The sequence below is a fragment of the Asterias amurensis genome, chromosome 20, assembly GCF_032118995.1.
Source record: "Asterias amurensis chromosome 20, ASM3211899v1".
Classification (NCBI taxonomy): domain Eukaryota; kingdom Metazoa; phylum Echinodermata; class Asteroidea; order Forcipulatida; family Asteriidae; genus Asterias; species Asterias amurensis.
Window position 1 is genome coordinate 13,772,625 of NC_092667.1, and position 23,023 is coordinate 13,795,647.

The window sequence follows — 23,023 nt, forward strand, 5'->3', positions numbered from 1 at the left end:
TGGTCCCATTCCTGTATAATGACAATTTATATCCATGTTTGCTATTGCATAACAGGGAACGCGACATTTGGATAGCAACATGATTAAAGATATACAGTAGTCTTTGTTATCAAAAATACTGTTTTCTAGTCCTCTGTCGGTTTGAGAAACGAACTTTTAAATTTGATTTTTAAACATGTTTAAGCTTTTAAAGGCACTGGACGCCTTTGTTAATTGTCGAAGACCAGTATTCTCTCTTGGTGAATCCAACCATACATAAAATATTAACAAACATGTGGAAATTTGGGCTCAATGGGAGACTTTTGGGACGCTTGGTGGCAGCAGACTTACTAGGTAAAATCCATTGTTCTCGGTCATGTGCGCACGCTCAGAACTACGTAAACAATGGAAATTTACCTGGTAAGTCTGTTGCCACCTAGCGTCCCAAAGTCTCCCATTGGTCATCGGTGTTGCGAAACCAAAAATACTTGTTGCACAAATTTGTGTGCTTTCAGAAGTCTTTAAATAATATTTGAAAAAAAAACAGGCTACTTCAGAGGGAGCTTTTCTCACGATGTTTTATACTATCAACAGCTCTCCATTGCTCGTTTTCAAGAAGATGTTTATGCTGTTGAGTAATTACCCATTTAGTGTCCAGTGCCTTTAAAGATCTAGTAACTCTTATTTTATTAAACAATATTATGGGATGATATCTCAAACATTATCTCTGGATTTTGCAGACGACTCTCTGTGTACAAGATCCGCATGTTCCTTAGCTTTGAGTCGAAGGGCCGCCACGCTGGAACTACTTACACTGTCATCACTGCACGAACTGAACGTCCCCTGCATGTCACCGTTGGGGGCGTTCATGACGTCATCCTTGGATTCCTTGGTCACGGTCATGTGACAGCCACATGCCGGTAGAGGGAGCCCCGAGTGCAAGTGTGGGATACCGGTGGCGCCATCTCTTAGAGCGGCAACTGCAAGCATACTGGGAAACGGTAAGACAAAATTAAGAAAAAATTAAGAAAAAAATTATACAAAACATCAGTTACGATGGCTTTGTTTTTTTTACGATGACCAAACTGAATACTTGGACAGTCAGTTTCAAATTTTCAATCTATGTCTGTCTGTGAATTTATAAGATGTCCTATCTTGCATGGCCTATTTTTACCCTTCGTCCCTTTTTTATGATAAAACAGTTTATCTATGTACTATAACTTTACTCAAAATAATTGTTCTAGTAAGAATACGTTGTTTCCTGGTTGTTTGTTTAATGGAAGGGGCCGAACTCTAAAAATGCGGTCAACATAAACACCACCATCTCAACCATGAAAACCCCCAAACAGCAAAGCATTATAGTATTGGTCAATGGTCATTCTGCTTGGCCAATACTACTTAGTCTGAAAAAAGTCTAACCAAAAAAGACACAGATTCCATAAAAAGCTCACCTTTCTCTGAGCGAGTTATGAGCCGCCCGCGCCATCGTTTCATTATAGAGAAACCCAGCCGAGGTCGGGGGGAGAGCGGGAGGTCTGACCGCCCCCGCTGCGGCAGCGGCTGCGGCCAGCCACGGGTTGCCGGTAAATCCGATGTTTCCACCGCTGTAGGAGTTGGTAATCTGGCGTGATCGCCACGGGTCGATCCCAAGTCGCTGGCGGGCCATCTTGCGCCATTTGGCCCGTCGGTTTTGGAACCAAACCTGAGAATCAAAATAAATGTTGTGTGTGTGATGAATTGAACGGTAGGGTTTGAAACTTTGCATGATGGATTTGAAACTGTAAGAGAGGTTTACGGTTTCACCATGTGAACGGACGGCTTAGACAGTGGCTTTTGCTAGCTCTCTAAAAAATACCTTTTTTTCAGCGTCGTCCAAGCCATCAGCCACAGCCGTACTCGAAGCCAAGTGGCTTATTTGGGTTGTTTTGGGGGTTGTTTATTTACTGGATAATATTTACCTGTACTCTGGCTTCCGTGAGATTAATACGCAGAGCAAGATCCTCGCGGACGAATACATCTGGGTAATGCGTCTTGGAGAAAAGTGTCTCCAGCTCACTCAGTTGCTGAGGTGTGAATGTAGTGCGATTACGCCGCTATTAAACAAATAAAAAATAGTTCGTTATTACTCGATATTCTGTATTTTAGTTGGGACTGGCTTTCTTTGTCAAGATGGTCTGGGGTCGTCCATGAGTGTCAGGGTTATACATTTCCCTTTAATTCGTGTTCATGTAAAAATTGTGCTGTTATGTGTTTACAGGCTTTATAAAATTTAGCTATGTGGTCGATTTCACAAAGAGAGTCCTAAGTTAGGACCATTCCTGTAGGACTTTTTAGGAGTAATTAAAAACTTAAGGCTAGTCATATGTTAAGACGAGTAACTCGTCAAAACTCGAGATAAGACTAGTTTTAACTCTCTGTGAAATCCACCCCTGGCCTTAGAATGGCATTCATTCCTAAACTTAATGCTAGTCCTATGTTAAGACGAGTAACTCGCCCTAACTCGAGATAAGACTAGTCTTAACTCTATGTGACACCCCTGGCTTTAGAATGGCATTCATCGTCCATAAACACCGAATAATATAACAAATGGGATGCTTACTGCATGTACCTGGCGACGACGGTTGTACATCAATTCGTCCATGAATAGCTCCTCACCCAGAGCGGAAGTGATAGAGGGCGTAATCATGCTGTGTGCGCTGCTACCAGATACTGCAACAACAACAAAACGTGAAAAATAATTGTTATTATTTTGAAGATCTTGACTTTAGCATACAAATCACTTCATGACCTAGCAACGGACTACATTAAAGCCAAAATTAATATTCTTTATCCCCGATGCAAACTTAACATCTATTATTAATTAAAGCCATTGGACACTTTCGGAACAGAAAACAAATAAAAGTTCACAGATTTACAAGTAAATTGTTTCGAAGCGCACGTATCCTAGACACTATAGATCAAGGGGGTAAACAATAAAGAATCAACAATGGACAATTAATGATCTCCGAACAGTTCGGTTATAAACAGTTTCAGTCTTTAAAATTTTAAACATTACATTTTTAAAACTTAGCTTGACCGGCTCTTTTGTTTTGAATATAATCTATTGTTTTCAATAGAATTATAAATAAATATATATAAATAAATTACGCATTAAAACTATTTGAGAAGATTTTAATTGATGTTATGTGGGTTCGAATCCCACCCAAATTTATTGTAGTTTTTGTCCCTGCCCACTGACAATGCGCCTCCCTGCAGACGAAGAAAGTGTGTTCATTTATCCCGCCATAAATATTTATTGATAACCTGTGCTTTATAATTCCATATTGCCATGAACAAATATTGTAGCCCAATCTCGTCTTGAAGGCCAGCAGCAAATAAAGTAGAAAAACAAAATTATATATCGCCGTCATAAACAGTCATCATCGATATTTGTTAAATTCTGTGTACTTTTTTATATTATTTTGATAAACGCATTTGCATTATATCATTTCTCCATCTCTAACGCCTGATAATTCCTTTGTAAAAAAAAAAAATGCATGATTTGAAAGCAATAATACCTTTCAAGCAACCAAACCTACATCTTCACTTTAAGTCTGGCAGTGATTCATTTTACACTATATTCAAACTTTGCTATGAAGTTCCGTCTCGAAAACCAGTGATGACCTTTACCATGTCATTTAGGTATGTATTTTATTCGAGAGCATTGTCATTATGTTTCATTTACCAACGCTTGCTAATTCCTTTGTGAAAACTGCGTCATTTGAAAACAAATATCTTTCAAACGTTACCAAATCTACATCTTCCCTTTAAGTCTGATGGCAGTGATTACTTTTACACATCTATTCATCAGGTATTTAATTATTACGATGGGCCCAGTGTGGATATCTTTATTGTAATCAGTCGCTGGAGTGTTCTGTTACCTTGTTTATGGACTAATAGTTTTACCATTGCTCCTTATATGACGACAACTCTAACATCCAGACACACGTTATACACACTACCTCCAAGATTAATCCAAGACAAATTTACGGCCATCGTAGCTTGAGACTGAAACTTGATTAATATTGCATGGAGAGGACTGGCTGGATCTAATCACCGGGACAAATAAACAGAGCAAATCATGATTTATAATATCGAGCTATGATGATATGGTTTACTGCCGGTAACCTGTGTGCGCACCATTGTCTCTTTATTTGTTATGATACGAATCCGGTATTCAAGATCCTCCTTACGTCTTCTCCTTTCCTTTGTTTTGGGCGTTGAGTCTTAGACGGATTTGATCACTTTATTATTTATTTCAGGTCGTGTCTGCAGTTTTTAATTATTTTTTTATGAGATATGTTTTGTTGTGCTTGATTGGGTTTTAGTTGGTGTTTATTTGTTTGAGTTTGTTTAATTGTTTATTCGGTTGTTTGATTGTTTGTCGATGGAGGTAGAAATACCTCCATGGTTTGTTTTGTTGTTGTGTTTGTTTGCTTGTTTGTCTGGGGGGTTTTTGTGTGTTTTTTGTGGGTTTTTTTCTTTTCTTTTTTCTCGATTGTGTCTACGTTTTTAAGTGAAACAATTTTTATGGAATTTTCTGTGTTACTGTGGAACTTTTATAACATTTCTGACCTGGATGGCACTACTGAAGCTATCATTGGATCATGTCATTATTAACAACGTCTGTAACTCATTAAAAGAATTCTTATATTTCGTTTTAATCTCCCTAAAAAAAAACCGATGCTTCCCTCACTAAATTCCCCCGAGACAAAATCCTGAGACGGCAACAAAATCAGCCACTTTTGAAACCGCCGAGAAAATGTGGCGCGAAAACCATCGTTTCGTCCCCCTCACCAATCTGTCATTAAAGCCATAACAACTCGTCCGTCAGTTATATCGTTAGTTTCTCCGCGAGCGCGGGAAAAAATGTGGGTCGAAAATATGTTTAGAAGTAATTAAGATATTTAATCTCACGGTGCGTTTACACTTTGCGCGCGAAAAGAGTTGATTGTAAAAAGAGATTTTAATGTCCACTGTGTTAAAGGCACTGGACACGTTTGGTAATAATTGTCAAATACCAGTATTCTTACTGAAGTTTTGGAATCAATTGGTCATTAAAGTTGCAAGAGAATAATGAAAGAAGAAAAAAAACTTGTTGCACTTGTGCGCTTTCAGATGCCTAATAAAAGGCTTTAGCTGAGAGTCTTTTTAAAGTCTTTTTTGAGTGAGAAATTGTCTCTTTCTCAAAAACTTTGTTACTTCAGAGGGAGCCGTTTCTCGCAGTGTTTTATATTACACCAACAGCTCTCCGTTGCTCGTTACCTAGTAAGTTTTCATGCTCAGAATTATTTTTTAGTAATTATCAATAGTGTCCAGTACCTTTTAGACACAATGTCAGTAAGTTGTCTTTGTATTTGTTTCGCATTACTTTTCAATTTATCGGTTTACATGTGTGCTTTCATAACCGACTTTCAAAATGGAGTGCGAGGGTTGGCCTGTTACAATTATTTTGAGCAATTACCAGTAGTGTCCAGAGCCTTTAAACAGAAGTTGAGAAACACACAGGGCGCGTTTATTTAGTAGAGGCGTTTCATGATGATGATGAGAAGCTTACTTGGTCTGTGATGGGCAAAACGGCTTGTCAACCCCCATCCCTAACCCCTCATCTCACCGCAGTCATCCTCTCACTCTCGGAGTTTTGTGGGCTTGATAATCTACTCGTGATTTATAGTCAATTTTCATTGAGGAAGATTGGTAGTCGACGAAAAACAGACGATCAGCGCTCTCTGTTGTACCTCGACGGAATGAAACTTTTATCATTTCAGTTGATCTGTTTTGGCTCTCTCTTAATTTGAAATAGAAAAAGGTGACAAACCATGTGTTAAAGGCACGTCATCTGATCGTGATAAGAGACGTTTAGTTTAGGAGTTCACGTCAAATTCTGTTGTGCATCAAAAAGTAGTTCCGACATAGTATAGGAGTTCCCGCCAATTTCATCAACATTTCATTCATTTTAAAGGGTGTTGTTACTTTTTGTAGGACGCAAGGCACAATGTCCACAGATTCACATTAAACTTACACGGTTTGAAGGTAATGATGGTAGAAAGCTTCCTTCAAAATAATATTGCTTGCTGAGGTGATGTAATTTTGAGAAATGAGTAAAACAATGTCATGAAAATAATGTTCGTCTCAGTAGACATATTGAACGCAACTCTCGTGAAAACATTGCTCTGTGATTTTCACTTTATTTTCATGGCAAAAAATAAAAGGTATCAAACACCTTTAACACCGGCTCATTAGATTTCGTTTGAAGATGAATTCTTTGGCATATCAGCATTCAACAGTCGAAGGAGTAGGCCCAAGTTCAATTTCACTAGTTTGGCATTCACATCTTGTCACAAAATAACATCTTTCAAATATATTTAGGTCGCAAAGATCATTATTCAATTTCGTAAAAGCCAGCAGCAGGAAATTGGGTCAACGATTAAATTTCATCAATGTAATTAGGTAATAGAAATGCAACTGGAGAATGGTTTAAAATGTGATCTTAAATATATTTTAATGAAATAGAATGACTGAATTGAAACTGTATGAGAAGAACGAAATCATATGGGGACGCAAACGAAACAAAAATAAGTATACCAAAAGGAAACTTTGCCCTATAGTTTAAATGAATTACAGAAACATGCGTAAATGTCAAATGCGTTTTTAAATGTAAACCTGGATACATTATTCCATGAACAAGAAAACCGTATTAACTATGAAACAGTTACTACTGAATGTACTCTTAAGATTTGTGCGAAACAATTGTGCCAAATATATATTGTTGTTTTGTTTGTATTTTTGCTGTTGTCTCTCTTTAATTTTCATGTGTGATCAAGGGTTCAATTAAAATGGGCTTGTATGCCTGTTCAGGGTTTCCTATTTTTTTGCTCTGCGATGTATTTTGATGTTTGTGCAATAATGGTAAACAAAACTAAACTGGGGCCTAACTACTTAAAAAAAAAACGCGTACAAACAAGGTTTCATCTAAGAAAGATGAGTCTCTTTTCTATCATCCTTAAATTCAACTTCATCTTCGTTTTAGAGACAATCAGTTTGCGGAACCAACTAAATGAAGCAGAGATTAGTTTCTCCCGCCTTCCTCGTTTTACGATTACCGCATCCCCATTTAACATAACACCTGTCAACGAGACAGCCAGGCGCTGTGAAGAAGAGACAAGATTCCCAACCCCACAAAAAAACAAATGCCGATCTTTCATCATTTGATTCACACCTTATTGGTATTTATTAATAACAAAACCAGGCGAATTATTTCCTTTAATCAGGTCCCGATTCCTCACATATCCAGGGACAGCTGTGTCGCTCATCGGGCCCCAAGGATTGATTGAAATTAAAGTGGCAATGGGAGGACATAAAATCATTCCAATTTGAGATTTTGAGATTTTTTATTTATTTAGATTTTTGTTGGGGTGGGCAAAAATTGAGTAGGGCACTAGTCACACCAATGGAAAATTGAATGTAATTTTGGCCGGGATAACCTGTTTCTGTTACAAGCCATACTTTCATGTGCTTAGCAAGTTTGTGTGCTTACATGCTTTATTAGGCCAATATTGGTATATGTAAAACCAAGAAGTTGAACAATTTGTTAAGCCATTAGTTTACTTTTATGTGCAAGTTTGTGTGCTTACATGCTTTATGAAATTGTGCCCTGATTGGCGGATGTAAAAAAGGGGGAACACAATTTCGCCCCCGAGTTGATACTCTTCCATTAAACAGATGAGTTGCGCCTAAGACCGGGGGAAGATTCCTGATGAGCGTGCTCCTACAAGAAGCCAATGGGGAAAACAACCCACTCCTCACGGCAGGGCTGGTTGCTGACGTCCGCTCCATCCAGAATTAACCATTTCTCCCCGTGGGGACAGGAGAACCATAATAAAACAACCACCGGATCTCCGTTTTGAGACGGGCTTTAATTATATATTTTGTATGAGATTGTATCGTGTATTAAATAGATGTATTGCAGGTTATTTCATCGCCTCCCAGCCCCCTGTTGGATATAAACCCTTAATGACCAAGATGACAAAAGAGGAGAGAGGTAATTACTTAACAATGGCAACGTCTTGTAAGGAACCCTGTTGATGATGAGATTGCCATTGATGCACAAGGAGGATGGAAGTAATGATAGATAACGGATGTTCTGTAGTGTTGCGAGGATCACCTCGAGCACTCGCGAGATTTTACGAGAAAACAGGCCTCGTGGACACAAACGAATTCAGCTCATTCATCATAATGATGTCTTACTCCCAGGCGTGATATGATGGATTCATGTGCATCGTTAGAATAATTACCCGACTATTTGTTGTTTTGTGACATGACATTTACTTTATAGACCTGGGGCCTTTCTCAAACCCCGGCTTGGGCTCCGGCTCAGGCTCCGCGTGCTGATATCCGTGCAATACGCGCTGCTCCATAATGCAGGTTACAATGCAAGCTGCGTACACAGCACGCGGAGCCTAAGCCTGAGCCGGAGCCCAAGCCGTGGTTTGAAAAAGGCCCCTGGAGGGCGGAGGGAGGGGGAAGGGGGTATCGAAGTATGCATCAAGTCAACTTCGTCTGGTTTGATAAATTACTTTGGCCACTTTAATAACTCGTTACAAATATATTTCTTATTTTGTCATTTAGCCTTCGAGAAATACTCTGCTAGGGTCGAAACGTCAGGGCATTAACTATTACTTAGCGTTTTTACCATAAGTCCTTTTGGTTGGTTAGCAGTTTGCAACAGCTACTTCTATGTTCTCAAATCTATTTCTTGTATATTATTTAAATTAGAATACTGTCCCAAAGGTTTCTGATCTCTTCAGGAAAGTATCTCTCTCTGTAGAAAAACAAGAGAAGTGGAGTACAAGAATAATGTTTGAAAACATTGAGGTTTGGAATAATGGTTTCCTTTGGGATGTGTCTTATTGTTATAATGAGAGTCTGAATGATTGTTTCTTCTTTTATTTATAAAATCATTCTTAGGCAGTGGACACTATTGGTAATTACTCAAAATAATTATTAGCAAACCTCACTGTGCGAAATGGCTTCCTCTGAAGTGACGTAGTTTTCAAGAAAGAAGTAATTGAGATACCTCAGTTTTAGAATTAAGTCTCGAAATCAAGCATCTGAAAGCACACAACTTCGTGTGACAAGGGTGTTTTTTCTTTCATTGTTATCCTCCAACTTCGACGACCGACTGAGCTCAAATTTTCACATCTTTTTTTTTTTTTTAGCATATATGTTGAGATACACCAAGTTGGAAGACTGATCTTTGACAGTTAAGTTTAATCGACCGAGGTCAGAATCATGTTGAGGTTTGCCCATTTCTTGTTTATCCCTCATTAAGTTGGGCGGGGGGGGGGTCTGATCAATGTGAATATGTCGCAAGAAAAAAAAAAGGGAAAAATGGAAACAAAATGTATAAACTAACGTATTACAGACGAAAAAAAAATTACCCTTTGATCTGGCCACCGTATTAATCACTCTCCTCAACTTACACGAAATCCTTAAAAAGGGTCAGAAAGACGAGGCGGTAACCAGACCCAAAATGAAATTCCTTCTCACCCAGATTTGTCAACCTCTTATTCCATGTTTTTCTTCGCCCTAGATAAAGAGGGTTAATCTAAGACTGGCTTAGTTTCATTCCAAACACTGTTGACCTGTTTTTGAGCGCATCACACCGGAGCGGCACCTCCCCCGAAGCCGCCCGTCCGTCAACCCCTTATTACGGTTCCTTTAAAAAACTCTAAAACATTAATTTGCGCCGCTGAGAGAAAAATTCCTTACGTTTTTTTATCCGACTATCTTGAATTGGCGACTTCCTCCGCTCTCGATTGATGTTCCCTTATTTCTCGGTTTTATTCTTAGACATGTAAATTGTCTCATTCTTAAAGGGTTTATAACCATTTTGTATCAGGTTTTTGGCAATGATATGAAAACCTACTCACTGTGAATAAGAAATTTTGTATCGTACAAAAAGTAACCGAACCCTTTAAAGTAAATAGACATCATAGGTTTTCGGAAGACTTATTTCAAATCTTTACATAACTATTTGTAAAGGTTTTAGACAGTAATATAAGCTGGGAACTTTAATGACTTCTGTTGTGATGACGTTGATTTTTATATTTTGTTATTCCATAAACATACGGCAAAGGGTGCATTATAAACAATATTCAACTGAATAGTTGAACGAATCATACCAGTAAAAAACAGAACCTTTAAAAATCGTTTTTGACGAATTTGCAGTAAATAAAACTTGAGATACTGAATGAGTAAAAATGAATAGCCACAATTCATTGACTCGACAAAACATGATTTTCTTTTAACTTGATAAAGGTATTTCAAAAGGAGTTTAGAAACCACGACAGTAATTTCCGAACGTTGTTTCGTAAACCCCCCCCCTCCTCTCTAATCCCCGCCCCTTTCCAATCACTTCAACTTTACCTTTAGGGGAGTGGAGGAAAGAGGTTTACTCAAACTCGTAAAAATAAAATGATGACGTTTTTTGTTTCATTTCTTTTTCGGGGGGGGGGGGGGTGGCCTGAGGACTAGCAATTCGTCAAAGTGTCCATCACGTTCCTTCCCAACTCTAAAGCCTTATTATTTTCTCGTATCGTATATACATTTATTAATGACCATTACCATTAATCCAGTGTAAAATGCCATGGGGGCTTTATTTCATCTGTTTTTGCCCAACATCGATTACTGTTTTTACTTCACTTGATCTTACTTGCACTGCTGGCTAATGACCCGTACCAAGATCTTGGAGAGGGAGGGAGGGGGGAGTGATGGGGGTAGCCTTTTGTCAAGGCATTTGTGGCTCGGAGAGCCGCGATCCCAAACGACTGGAACGGGAGACTACGTACGCGAGTGGCGGGCGGAGCCATGCCCCCAAGCCGCTCGACTCGCGCGCGTGGTCTCCCGTTTCAGTCGCTCCGTTGTTTATTCTATACGACGGCCTTGACAGAAGGGTATGGGGTGGAGTGTGGGGGGTGGGGGACACATGTCAAATTTCGAGATTTTTGAGATTTCGAGGCGGTTTCGAGATTTAGGAGTGGTCCGAAAGTTGTGGGTCCGTGTGTATTGGATCGCTGGACCTTCGAATACATTTTCTTAATATTATACTTTATAAAATGGTCACATTACCAAAGGCCTTTCCGTATAAATACTTTATCCACTTAACATACTTTACTTTTGTTGTTGTACGTGTTTATTTTAGCATGTGCAAAAGTCGCTGGTTCGAATCCCACAGAGCTCAATATACAGTGCTCTAACACACATCGGTGTATTTGGGTCAAACCAAAAATAATATGTTGTTTCAAGTGCTTTGTTGTATATTTGGTTTGCGGTAACACCATGTGTGTATCTACTAGCCAGGTAGAGTTGTTCTTAGAGAACTGTCTTGCTATAGTCTACTGCCGCGGAGTAGATAATCGGAGGTTCGGGAGACTTCTCAGTTCTGAAAAGAACTGCCATGCTATTTAACTATTACCAGGAAGGATGGTATAGAAAATAGACTTGGACTACTACTTTAGCTTATAGGATCGTATTAGCTGTACTGCCGCGGAGTCAGTTCTGAATTGGTCTCAACGTTTCGACTAGCTTGCTCTAGTCATCGTCAGGAGACTGCTGAAGTTTTTTTTTTTTTTTTTAAAGATGTTTTGTTGTTTCTTTAACGAAGATTCAACGACTTTTCCATGAACCTCTTCCATGAGTTCAATACAATTAGCTCACAGTAACTTTGTTTTTATCCGAAACTAATTTCTCCGTAATGCCCCTTTAACCATCCATAGATTATGAAGTATAGTCCTGTTCCTCTCCCCTCCGGAACTCATTTTGTATCTTGACAGGATTGTCTGGATGAAGTTACAACGAGCTAACTAACTTCAATTACTCTAAAATGGTTAGACTTCACCCAAAATGGACCTCCATTGCGTTGGTCCAATCAGATGTCCTAACCTTATACCTGATCTCCTCAGCTAAATGTATTGAAAAGAGGATGGGTTTTTGAAACCCAAGACGAGTACTCCAGGACCTGACTAATCTGTTCGTATATACCAAATTACTTATACTCTCTAGCTGGATGCATATCGCAAGGACAAGCTGAGCGACATCTTTCTCTACTCAGCATTTCTTTCGCATTTTGCAGATGGCAAAGAGCTTTTGACCAAATTGAAAAGTCTAATTACTTCTGGAGTTTGGGTTACTTGTAAAGATTCAGTTTAATTATGGTATAAGACAAGATCTTTGCGTCTAACCTTGTAGGATGATATCTTGAACGTCAATGTCAAATAATGTGTTCTGCCGTGTGTCGTCGGATGGGGGGTCTCAAATATGCTAAATTGTGATCTTGAATTATAATTAAGCGTCTTTGGGAAGACTTTTAAAGAGGATATTGAAGAAGATGTTTTCATGAATGTCATGCTGATGAAGATGGGGATAGAATATGCCAGGTGTTTTTTAGCGTTGTTTATTTACATCTCCAGACATAGCTAAGAAAGAGCTTGAAATGGTAACGTGACAAGATCACAAATAAGTTAAGTGTCCTCGAAGACACAAATCGGAAAAGGCTAAATGTTTGTTTGTTTTGATATTTTGTTTATTTTGTTTGTATTTTTCGTTGGTATATTTTGCTTGCTTTGCTTTGGGGCGGGGGTATTTCCGTTAGTTTTGTTTGTATTGCTTGTTGGGTTTATTTATTTGTGTACTTCGTTTGTTTTGTAAATGTAACTACTGGTTCACTTCTGATCTTCGACTGTTCTAAGTTGTCTTATATTTCATTTACACGTTTATTTTCATTGCTGCCCTACATTAACACATTTTAACCAAGTTTGTCAATTAGATATACCCCTGAAGACGACTTTGCCCAATTTCATAGAATGAATGCTCACATCTTTCTGCTAAGCCAAATTAAGCAGAATACCATCACGATTTGTACATGTGTCATGATACGTTGGCGGGTATCCTTATTCTGGTAAGCATAATATCGTTGTGCTTAGCTACTTTTTAAGCAGCTTTATGAATTTGAGTCCAGAGCAAAGTCACGTTAGTAGTTTTTGTCATGACTCCAAAATCTGGAACTTTGCGTCACTGTGTTACCGCTAACAAGCTAACAGACGTCCTCTTTTCTGTATTGAATTGAAAACTATAAATTTAAACAATTCTTTTGCATCTTCCATTTCATACCCCCCGAAGTCAAATTAACCTAATTGCCCTAAGGTTAATGGTTTGTGGGGGGTTCCTCAAAACACCAGGCGAGTGGGGTATAACTCCAGTGCGCTGGGCTTAAAGTTAAACCCCGTCGGTCGTACGAGAGGTAGTACAAGACGACCTGGCCAGTTCGCGCTTCGGCACAAACCACCACAACATCATTAACAGCTCTAAAACATTAAAACTTGACGACCGGTCGGGGACTCACAGTCCCTTCCGCTAAAAAATTAATCAGCGTAAAACTTGGGTGTTCGGCAAAAAAAATATATATATATATTCACAAGGGGGTTATAGACAGGTGCAAGAAATCGGACATGTCTTCTTGTTTAATAGAAGATGTATCTTTCTAGAAATGTAGTGGTTGCATTTGGTATGTGATGAGAGGGTTGGTATGAGATTTGTTAACGGGACTTGTTTAGGGGGGGGGGGGGGGGTGGAATTGGCAATTGTATCCGAGCTTGGGCTTGGGTCAGCGCGGTGTAGAACTCTTTGTGCACCGTGTGTGTTTGTGTGTTATGGAATTGGTTATTGCTTGATCAATTTTATCTGGGTTTTTGAAGAACCCAATTTTTAATTAAATGGTTTGAGTTTATTTCTTTGTGTGAAACCGGTCGGCTTGTTGACGGTTTTAAATGTTTATAGGTTGGCAAAGGGCGGGACACTTTTAGAGAAGTAATTCGTGGATTGGAGAAGACAAAGGGAGTCTTCGCCAATCATTAACTCTCAAACTTGAATGACTATATTCTGAAATATCCAGAGAGATATTTGTATCAATGGAATGCATTCAAACACAATGATACGTTTACTCTGTTTGAAAGGAATTTTTCAGGGGAAAGAGATCTTTTAGGGATGTTGTATACAATACTCGTTACCTATTCGGCATTCAAAATAAACAGCAGAGGTTTGTGGCATTGTTAGGGATGCTGTGTGCACATACATATGTTTGGTACTTATTTGGCATTCAAATTCGACTGCAGAGATTTGTGGAAGTGGTGTAGGGATGATGTGTATACATGGTTGATACTTATTCGGCATTCAAAATATACAGCAGAGATTTGTGGAGTTGTTAGGGATGCTGTGTGCACATACATATGTTTGTTACTTATTCGGCATTCGATAGGAAACATTTCTCTCGAAGATTGGTACTGGTATTATGAATTACATATCAGTCTCCTTCAGATTGAAACCAAAACTTTCACCATGGGTATTTTTTCTGTACTCCGAAATTGCCAATGTCGTAGTGCTTTTCAATGGGAAATTGTGTTTTCTGAATCGATTCAAAAAATGGAATCCAAGGAAGAAAAAGAAATTCAGGAATTTTTTTTAGGATGTCAATTCTAAACTGAACAAGAAATAGCTTCTCGATAATAAGCAACCCATGCACTTTGTCTGTAGTAGAAAAGTGAGAAAGTGCGGCAACCTTGATAAAGACAATCGTGCCCCCCATAAAAATTTACAATTACACAACAAGGGGATAAAGGTCCTTCCACGGACTTCAAACTTAATTTTACCCCCTGACGGAGCTTGTTGAGTGCCGTGTTGATTTGTTTTATCCCCCCTTCGTTACAGCGAGGTAACCGCCTTAAAGTATACGCCTAGAGGCTAGATTGTGGTGTGAGTGTGTATTTTACTCTAAACTCAAAACCCCCGTATGTCATCAATAGAGCATGTGTAGTTTCTAGACATACTGAGCTAACGACCAAGCCAAGCTCACTTGTACTTCTTGCTAAAAAAAAAAAAAAAAAAAAAAAAAAAAAAATCTTGGTTTGAAGATTGACGATGACACACGATCTAAGTTGTCGTAATGGATTTAAATTCATGGTCTTTTTATATTCTGGAGTTACTAGATACAAAATGAGTTGCCATTTCTTGATATGATTTCATGTGATGCATTTTGCATGTGTAAATTGATTGGTCGGTTCTGAAGATGATCACTTGTTTTGTTTAATAAAAAAGCGCGTTAACAAGATTTTGTTTTTAACTAACAGAGGGGGCTGTAGTAATTCAAAACCACACTGGCTCTTTTAAGAGCCAACACTCCCTCAAAAGAGATTTACACATGGTTGTACCCGCAAGTTGACTATTTGTTTATAAAAAAAGTTATTTTACGTTGTCACCTCGCAGACACACTTTTAAATTTGAAGATGGATGGAAATTTGCATCGGGGATAGAATATGTATTTTGGTTTAACCCAGCATGTACACCGATGTGTGTTACCACGACTGTATACTCAATATTGTTGTTGGTTTTGCAAAAGCTCGTTCCTTGTGTCCGGAGGAAAAGATAGTCAACCGAGCACTGCTAGCTGCTTTAATATTCATAGGTTTGTTATAAAAGGTCAGATTTCTTTGTCGGACGGGTGTTTGGCGTTGTGGATTTACGTACTTGACTTTGTAACTGTCGTTGTTGAGTTTTGAGTGAAGAGATTTGTGTCATAAAAGTGCAGTTGCGGCAAATCACAAATGCTGGTCCATAGAAAATGACAACTCAGCCGGACTGGTGGCTTATCAGTGTTTGTAAATCATAATGTAGTTTAATACCATGTATCGATAGCAATTAGATATGGCGTTTGTTTGGGGATCATTTCACCCATTTTAGCAGCACTTTTGTCGGAGACAGTCCAAGCAAAGTTTAGGGTTGCGGTCAGTTGGAGTGAGCCACGTGCCGAGTTAAAGCATTGAATTGGACGGGCTAATTGAGGCAGCGATTGCCTCGTCAATAGCGGAAAGATACAAAAAACAGTGTTTGGTTGCTCTCTTCCCGTTTTTAACCCTCCTCTCTCCACTTCTAGTCCCCCATCGATCTTATCTACTGACAACTATAGACTGCCATAACACATCATTCACAATCATTGGTGAGCAACGGGTGGAAAAATCCCTCCACTCCATCTCTCTCTCTCTCGAGAAGAAAACAACCAAGGCAACTGGTCTCGCAGACGACCAAACAATGCTGGTGTATTTAGAGTTTATTCAACTCTCTGTCCACGGCCGGTATTCCCCCCCCCCCCCCCCCTTCTCCAGAGCTGGATTACGCCCGGGGGGAGCGAGCGCTCCCCTACCCCCGGTAGTAGTTTACTGATAAGACACAATACCTAACATTGTAATATGTGTCCGTGTTCAGTGTGCATGTATTAGATCATATCAGTTTTTGAGTACAATCGACTGGTGGTTAAAAAAACTGACAGCTCGTCTGAGCGATTTAATTACCTCTTATTTTTTTATGAGTTTTTATTGGAGTGTGTTTGTGTTAATTAAACCATTTTTGCTCTCTGACAAGACCGCAGTCAATAACCAAATACCAACAATAGTACAGTACTTGTGACTTTGATCATTTACAGTCGGGGCCCATAAAAAGTAAACGAGTTGGTAATGACCCACACATAAAGCTCGATTAGCCATGTGTAAAATTTGATTGAGTAAAATTACGTGGCTTTGATGGCTACGGCTTGGACATACACTGAAGCATTGGATGGCTCAAAGCCACAGCCTTAGTCTTAATAAAATGTTACCGATTTTAATGTGTAACATTTTAAAATCGCATTTATTTTATGTTAAATATTAACATTTCACTCAAGGAATATAACGTGAACCGGGGCTTGCTGTCAATGTTATACAAAATATAAAAATAGGGACACCGCCAACATAGGGCTAGATACCTCAATTGGTAGAGCGCCTGCACGTTAATCCGGAGGTCGTTGGTTCGAATCCCACTCTAGTCAATTCTTTGTTCAACCCAAAAAATCATTACAAAGTATAAAAACTTTCATCGAAATAAGTGTTATAGACCAGACCCTGCCAACGATAAAAATGTAATGTGCTTGTGTTACTTTGAACACCACTTCACAAAATGTTTCTTTGTTCTTTTTTACACCCCTCGTAAGATTAATTTGATTCCACTGATCGGCTTCTTCCATTGATAATTATTATGTTAAAGTTAACGTCCAAAGATATTAGTAAGAGATCTTCAGAGATGTGTTTCCTATAGTTGGGAAGTCAAAGTCTAGTGTCATTCATTGTCTTGTTCCTTGTGTATTATAATGCGTTTATGGTGCTGCAGAGCCTTTTTCTCAATAAAGGACCATACTATTTCCTTGTTTAACTTCCAGTTTAACAATTGCTGTAAACAACAGAGGAAAATGTCTACGATGTTTAATATATCACACTTTCATCAAAGCAAATTCTATAAAACTATTATTCAAGTCTAATGTTGAAAATTCCCCTGAAATCATGCAATGATTCTGAGGATTTTGTTTGTTAGTTCATAAGTAAACAAAGTGAAGTTCTATTAAAAATCATCAGTCAAGATGTAAAGCTGTCTCTTCAAGACAATGTAAAAACTAAGTAACAATATCAACATCAGACGATGTATTACTAATTTGTTTGTGTTTGTGTTTTTATTTCATCATCAAAAAGAAATATTTGGTTTTTTTAACACACAAACAGAGACACAGTTATAGCATTTGAAAACAAAATGAGACACAAGAACTTTACAATTCCGACTTCCATTAGTAAACCAAGCTGGCTTTCTTTCTTTCTTTCTTTCTGTCTTTCACCAGCACCTGACTTTTACCAAACACAGTGGCCAGTAAAAAGTAAAGAGATTCCCCCTACTCAATAAAAAGAAGTAAAAGGCAATTGAAGAGATAAACGGTCCGTAGGAAGGGAGGATCACACGGCACGTGTCCCGTGATCGTCGGCTCCGATACCCCTAAAGCTCGCCGTCTGACACGGCCCAACGTCCCGAGCTATGCTCGGTGTCAGGGCACGTGCTCCGCTAATCTTACCAAGTGATACAACGATGATGTATTTACATTTATAAGAAAGGACCCGGGCTCGAAATAGTACGGCACAAGTCCAGGTCAAAGTTGAAAGGGTCAGAGTTCAGTCAAGTGCGAAAGTTTTTTTAAGGACAAACTACGATATTAGTTACCAAGTAAGGTTTTATTCTAATAAATATTTTGAGTAATTACCAATAGTGTCCACTGCCTTTAAACCAAAGGCCTTTAAAAATAGTTGTTTTTTTCTGAACTATTATCATAACTCAAGCAAGATCAGTTTGAAGAACCCCATCAAACCACAATTGCTTATACCGATTGCAACGATCGAAATAAGCACGAAGCATGAACGTTCACAACATCTATGACAAAGCATTTTCAAAACTTTTGTATGTTTTCACTGAAATGTGACCTTCTGATTTGATAAGAATTTGACGGGTTGATTTTTTTGAAAATTATAGAACAGAATTTAGAACAACCTCACAAAACCCATTTTTTATATTGTCCTTTCAGTCATTTATAGGTTGGCTTTTCTAATAATAACAAAAAGTAGGTTACAATCAGAATTTTCCCTCTACTTTTCATCCATCTTCGATGCTTGAAAAAATCACTTCAGTAGTTTATCTTAAGGAAAAAAATATCATACAATTGTATAATATGCAGTATGATTATCTTTCGTCATGTTCCTTGAACATCCATTAATTATATGTATTACTAACTCAAACTTGGTAAAGGTACCAGTCTATTTATCCCCTTCCGGCCTCGTTTTGATGACATCAATTTGGGTTGAAGAGAAGCACCGTGGCTTTACTGTTATCTGTGTTTGTTTTCAGGGCTGTTTGGTAAATATTTGGTGGTTTTTTTTTAATTAGTATGTAAGATCAAGTATAAAGTTGATTTAAATTGATAATTGATTTAAATTATTCTTTTACTAATCTATTCACTACCGAGTTCGCTCACTGTTTAAGATTATTGTTCAGCTGTTGCTTGCTTTTGAAATCTAAGTTCCTTTTAAAAAAAAATGACTTCTTTGAACTTGAGTACATTATAGGCATTGTTTATGTTCAGTTTTTTGCTGAATTTTCAGGCCAGTTCAAAGTAACTGAGTTTGTATGGGATTTTACTTTCTGCTTGATGATGTGTACTTCATTATGCGACACAAAGTTGATCTAAAATAGGAAATCACGGCATCGCTTTGTGGCTGATAGTTTATTTTCGCATTTGAACGAACACACGTAAACAAAATAGGCGTAAAAACGAGTTCACTTTGTTCTTGATCAATTACAAATCCAATTGAAAAGAAAAGTAGTTTATTTGTAGAAAAAAAATATTATTTATACAGTTACTTGAAATTAATACAGACGATGAATCCTAGATAGTAGTTTTGCAAGTTTACAAAACCATCATGACATACCTATTAAACATAATGCGCCACTCTCCCCTTCCCTGTTCATACAATTTAACAAAATAAATCTTTGCCTCTTTTCTTACTTAGATTTCACCCCAAAATCTTGGTCTCTTTCCTGAGTAACTTTTCAGTCATCACTGTGACTTGGCGTCAACCCTGCCCAGTGGCTTGCAATCAAATCCCCCCACTGTCTTATCAGTCAACAACTGCACCCCCATTGTCTTACGCCTCAACACACGAGTATGACTTTTACAAAACAGTTTTTCACTAATGGAGGTACTAGAGGTCCGTTTGCTCATCGACATGTAGTATAACATGTATGCATTGAATCGCTATAAAGTTCACGCACAATTATGAATGTTTTGTATAATTTAAGTGCCGGTACCAATTAATGCGGGTATTTGACGTGCAGCCAAAACTTCAGATACAACGTCATACGCGAAAGTTTTACGAATAAACAATAACTACTAAAGTGGCATAATTTTGGGCTTTGAGGTATTTCATTATTGGTATTTCTGGAATACAGCTGAGGAACCTTGTTTTAAAGACTGGGTTAACTGGCCTTGTAGACGGGATTCAACACCTCTTTGCAGTGGGTGTACCCTAAAACACCTCTCTGCAATGAGTGTACCCTCACATAGTTGGTGCACCCCTACACACATCTCTGCAAAGTATGTGTTCCCTAAAACAACTCTCTACAATGGGTGTTACCTCACATGTGTACCCTCACACACCTCTCTGCAATTGTGCACCCTTACACACCTCTAGGTGTACCCTCATATACTTTTCTGCAATGGGTGTACCCTTAAAGACCTCTCTGCAATGGGTGTACCCTCATATACTTTTCTGCAATGGGTGTACCCTCACACACCTCTCTGCAATGGTGCGCCCTTACACACCTCTAGGTGTATCCTCATATACTTTTCTGCAATGGGTGTACCCTTAAAGACCTCTCTGCAATGGGTGTACCCTCATATACCTTTCTGCAATGGGTGTACCCTCACACACCTCTCTGCAATGGTGCGCCCTTACACACCTCTAGGTGTATCCTCATATACTTTTCTGCAATGGGTGTACCCTTAAAGACCTCTCTGCAATGGGTGTACCCTCATATACCTTTCTGCAATGGGTGTACCCTCACACACCTCTCTGCAATGGTGCGCCCTTACACACCTCTAGGTGTATCCTCATATACTTTTCTGCAATGGGTGTACCCTTAAAGACCTCTCTGCAATGGGTGTACCCTCATATACCTTTCTGCAATGGGTGTACCCTCACACACCTCTCTGCAATGGTGCACCCTTACACACCTCTAGGGTGTACCCTTATAGACCTTTCTTCAATGGGTGTACCCTAAAAGACCTGTCTGCAATGGGTGTACCCTCATATACCTTTCTGCACTGGGTGTATACCCTCACCCTCGCGGAACACAATGTTTCCTCACACACCTCTCTACAGTGGGTATTCTGACATAAACAATAGAACAAAGGTCCCAAGAACGTTCCCTTTGTTACACTGGTTCCCACAATGTGATTGTTTAGAAAGTGGAATTTTAATGGATCAACAATAGCAAGTCCCACAACTGTGCGCAAAAGTATGTGTGTACCCTGACACACCTCAAAGTATTTGACACAGCTTCATTTTATCCTTGGCTGTAGTTCTCAAAGTTGAGCAAAACTTTCTATTTTAAAATCGATTCGAGGAGAGTTAGGCTTTGTGACGGCAAGGAAACTTGGCTCTGTGGTTCTACTTTTGAGTCTTGGAATATATATAGTTTTTAAATCAATGTGAGTATTTTAGTTTGAAAAAAATACAATGAATGGTTTCACAATGGATATTAATGTCAAACAAAACTTTTAATAGACTTTGATTATGTGAGTTTCACTTCAGCACAAGATAACATTCGACTTGAGATTAGAAAAAAACAAAAAGTTGTTGAAGTCTTTAAGGGAAGAAATTTATATTGAAGTAAGAAACTTACCACTTGGTGTGACTACGCTGACAGGCAGTGACTTGGAAACAGACGATGGGGGAAGAAGACCGAAGACTGCCGCGGCTGCCGCAGCGGACTGCTGCTGGTGATGTGATGGGGCAAGAAGAGGCGATGACCCGGCGGAGAGGATGGATTCAGACGAGGGGAAACTTGTCGGCGAACCCGGTGAAGCTGAGAGGGCTCTATCTACATTCTTCGGCATGACTGAACCCAGATGAAAAACCAACAATTCTTCCGACGTGACTGATTTGAATAATGTTGTTCTTTTTGTTGTACTGCAGTCCGTACCTCTCGACAGTAAAACTACTTTCGAAAAAAATTAGTTTGCGTTTTTTAAAACTATATTTGTAAGACACTCTTGCTTTATTCTTTACCAGTTCGTCAAAAGAAAACTTCTTTACTCTTTATCAACAATGTTTCTCATTTCATCATTTTACCCGCCGAAGGTAAAATCTTCAGAAAGTCAAATGATGAGTTTCTAAGAATGGCGCACCGTCGAGTTTTATTTCCCGCGTTTTTCCTTTTTTTAGCTGAGGGGGGAACAGACACCCGGTGCTCAGGACGATGGACAATCCCTCAGCGCATGACAATTTGTGTTTTCACAGACGAGTAGTCGGGAAGACGTGCTGGATGCTCGTGGTGTCACTGTCTTAGTGCGACCGGCGGGTCCGTGGCTTTTATATACCTGAGGGCATAACAGGCAACAGATGCACGTTTGTTAAACAGCTAGCTAGGACGGGTGGGTAGGGATATCTGCCTGGTTATATACGTCTAAAACTTAAGCAGGCAACATCTGCGCCGCTGGCGAGTACCGGTGAATCGACATCTAACGTACAAAACACAACCCCAGCGGAAACAAAAAACTGTCCATGCATAGGTAACCAGTTAAACAGAGCAGAGCTATGAATTGCAATGGCTGGATCCCCCGTCAGTGTTTTCCCCACTGTTTGTAGCTGAATCAGCTTTTGTAAACTGAGATGGGAAACACAGGGGCCCTAATTGATTTTTACGCCACGCGATTGGTCAAAAACCACGAGTAGCTCGGTTAAAGGTAGCTATAGTCGGAGTTACAGAGCAAATTGCCTCCTCTGAAAAACCGGTCCAAGAGGTTTGAAAAGACCACCATGAGGGAGCATTTCAATGCGGCAATTCATTACATTAAGCCGCACGTGGCCACAAAGCCTGATTGAGCACCATATGTCAGAAAAATCCGCAAAGAAACGCACAAACATCGCTCCAAAATTCACCATCTCCAGAGCGCGCCAAAAAACGCTGCTTGCGAGGGGGTTCAAACCGCGCGCCGTGCTAACAGGTGGTGTCTACGCATGCGCAGAGTCTCTAGCCTATTGTTAATTCTGACTGGTGACCCAAGTTAGTGACACTTGTCGAGTGAATTAAGTGGCAATCGTGTCTGACGGGTGGTAAGGAACACAGATTTTGTGCGGCGGGTGGCACTTGGTCCGGACGCTGTTCATCTTTATAAAAAAGAGTAGTCATTTCTTTGGAGAATAATCTAGCAAATTGACTTGGAGAGTTCGAGTCAATGGCTGGTGCACAGCCAAACCACATGGAGGCAACCATAGAAAAGTCAAACAGTGTCTTGTAAATTAATCAGAACTAATTCATTTTTTTTTTT

The 23,023-nt window shown here is 39.2% G+C and overlaps 1 protein-coding gene across 1 annotated transcript; it reads right to left on the minus strand.

The window, feature by feature from the left end:
* Positions 1-642: 642 nt before the first annotated feature.
* LOC139952603 (uncharacterized) lies at positions 643-21,886 on the minus strand. The gene is made up of 5 exons (XM_071951791.1): positions 21,376-21,886; positions 2,579-2,688; positions 1,938-2,072; positions 1,431-1,681; positions 643-970 (listed from the first exon to the last, which is right to left on the minus strand). Exons 1-5 carry the CDS (start codon positions 21,587-21,589, stop codon positions 694-696), a joined length of 987 nt encoding a protein of 328 aa, XP_071807892.1. The 5' UTR covers positions 21,590-21,886; the 3' UTR covers positions 643-693.
* Between the last annotated feature and the right edge of the window lie 1,137 nt (positions 21,887-23,023).

Coding starts and splice junctions, on each gene's coding strand:
- LOC139952603 (XM_071951791.1), bottom strand. CDS start 21,589: ATGCCGAAGAATGTAGATAGAGCCCTCTCAGCTTCACCGGGTTCGCCG. Junction 1,682..1,937: donor TCACGGAAGCCAGAGTACAG/GTAAATATTATC, acceptor TTTGATTCTCAG/GTTTGGTTCCAAAACCGACG. Junction 971..1,430: donor CATAACTCGCTCAGAGAAAG/GTGAGCTTTTTA, acceptor ACCGTTTCCCAG/TATGCTTGCAGTTGCCGCTC.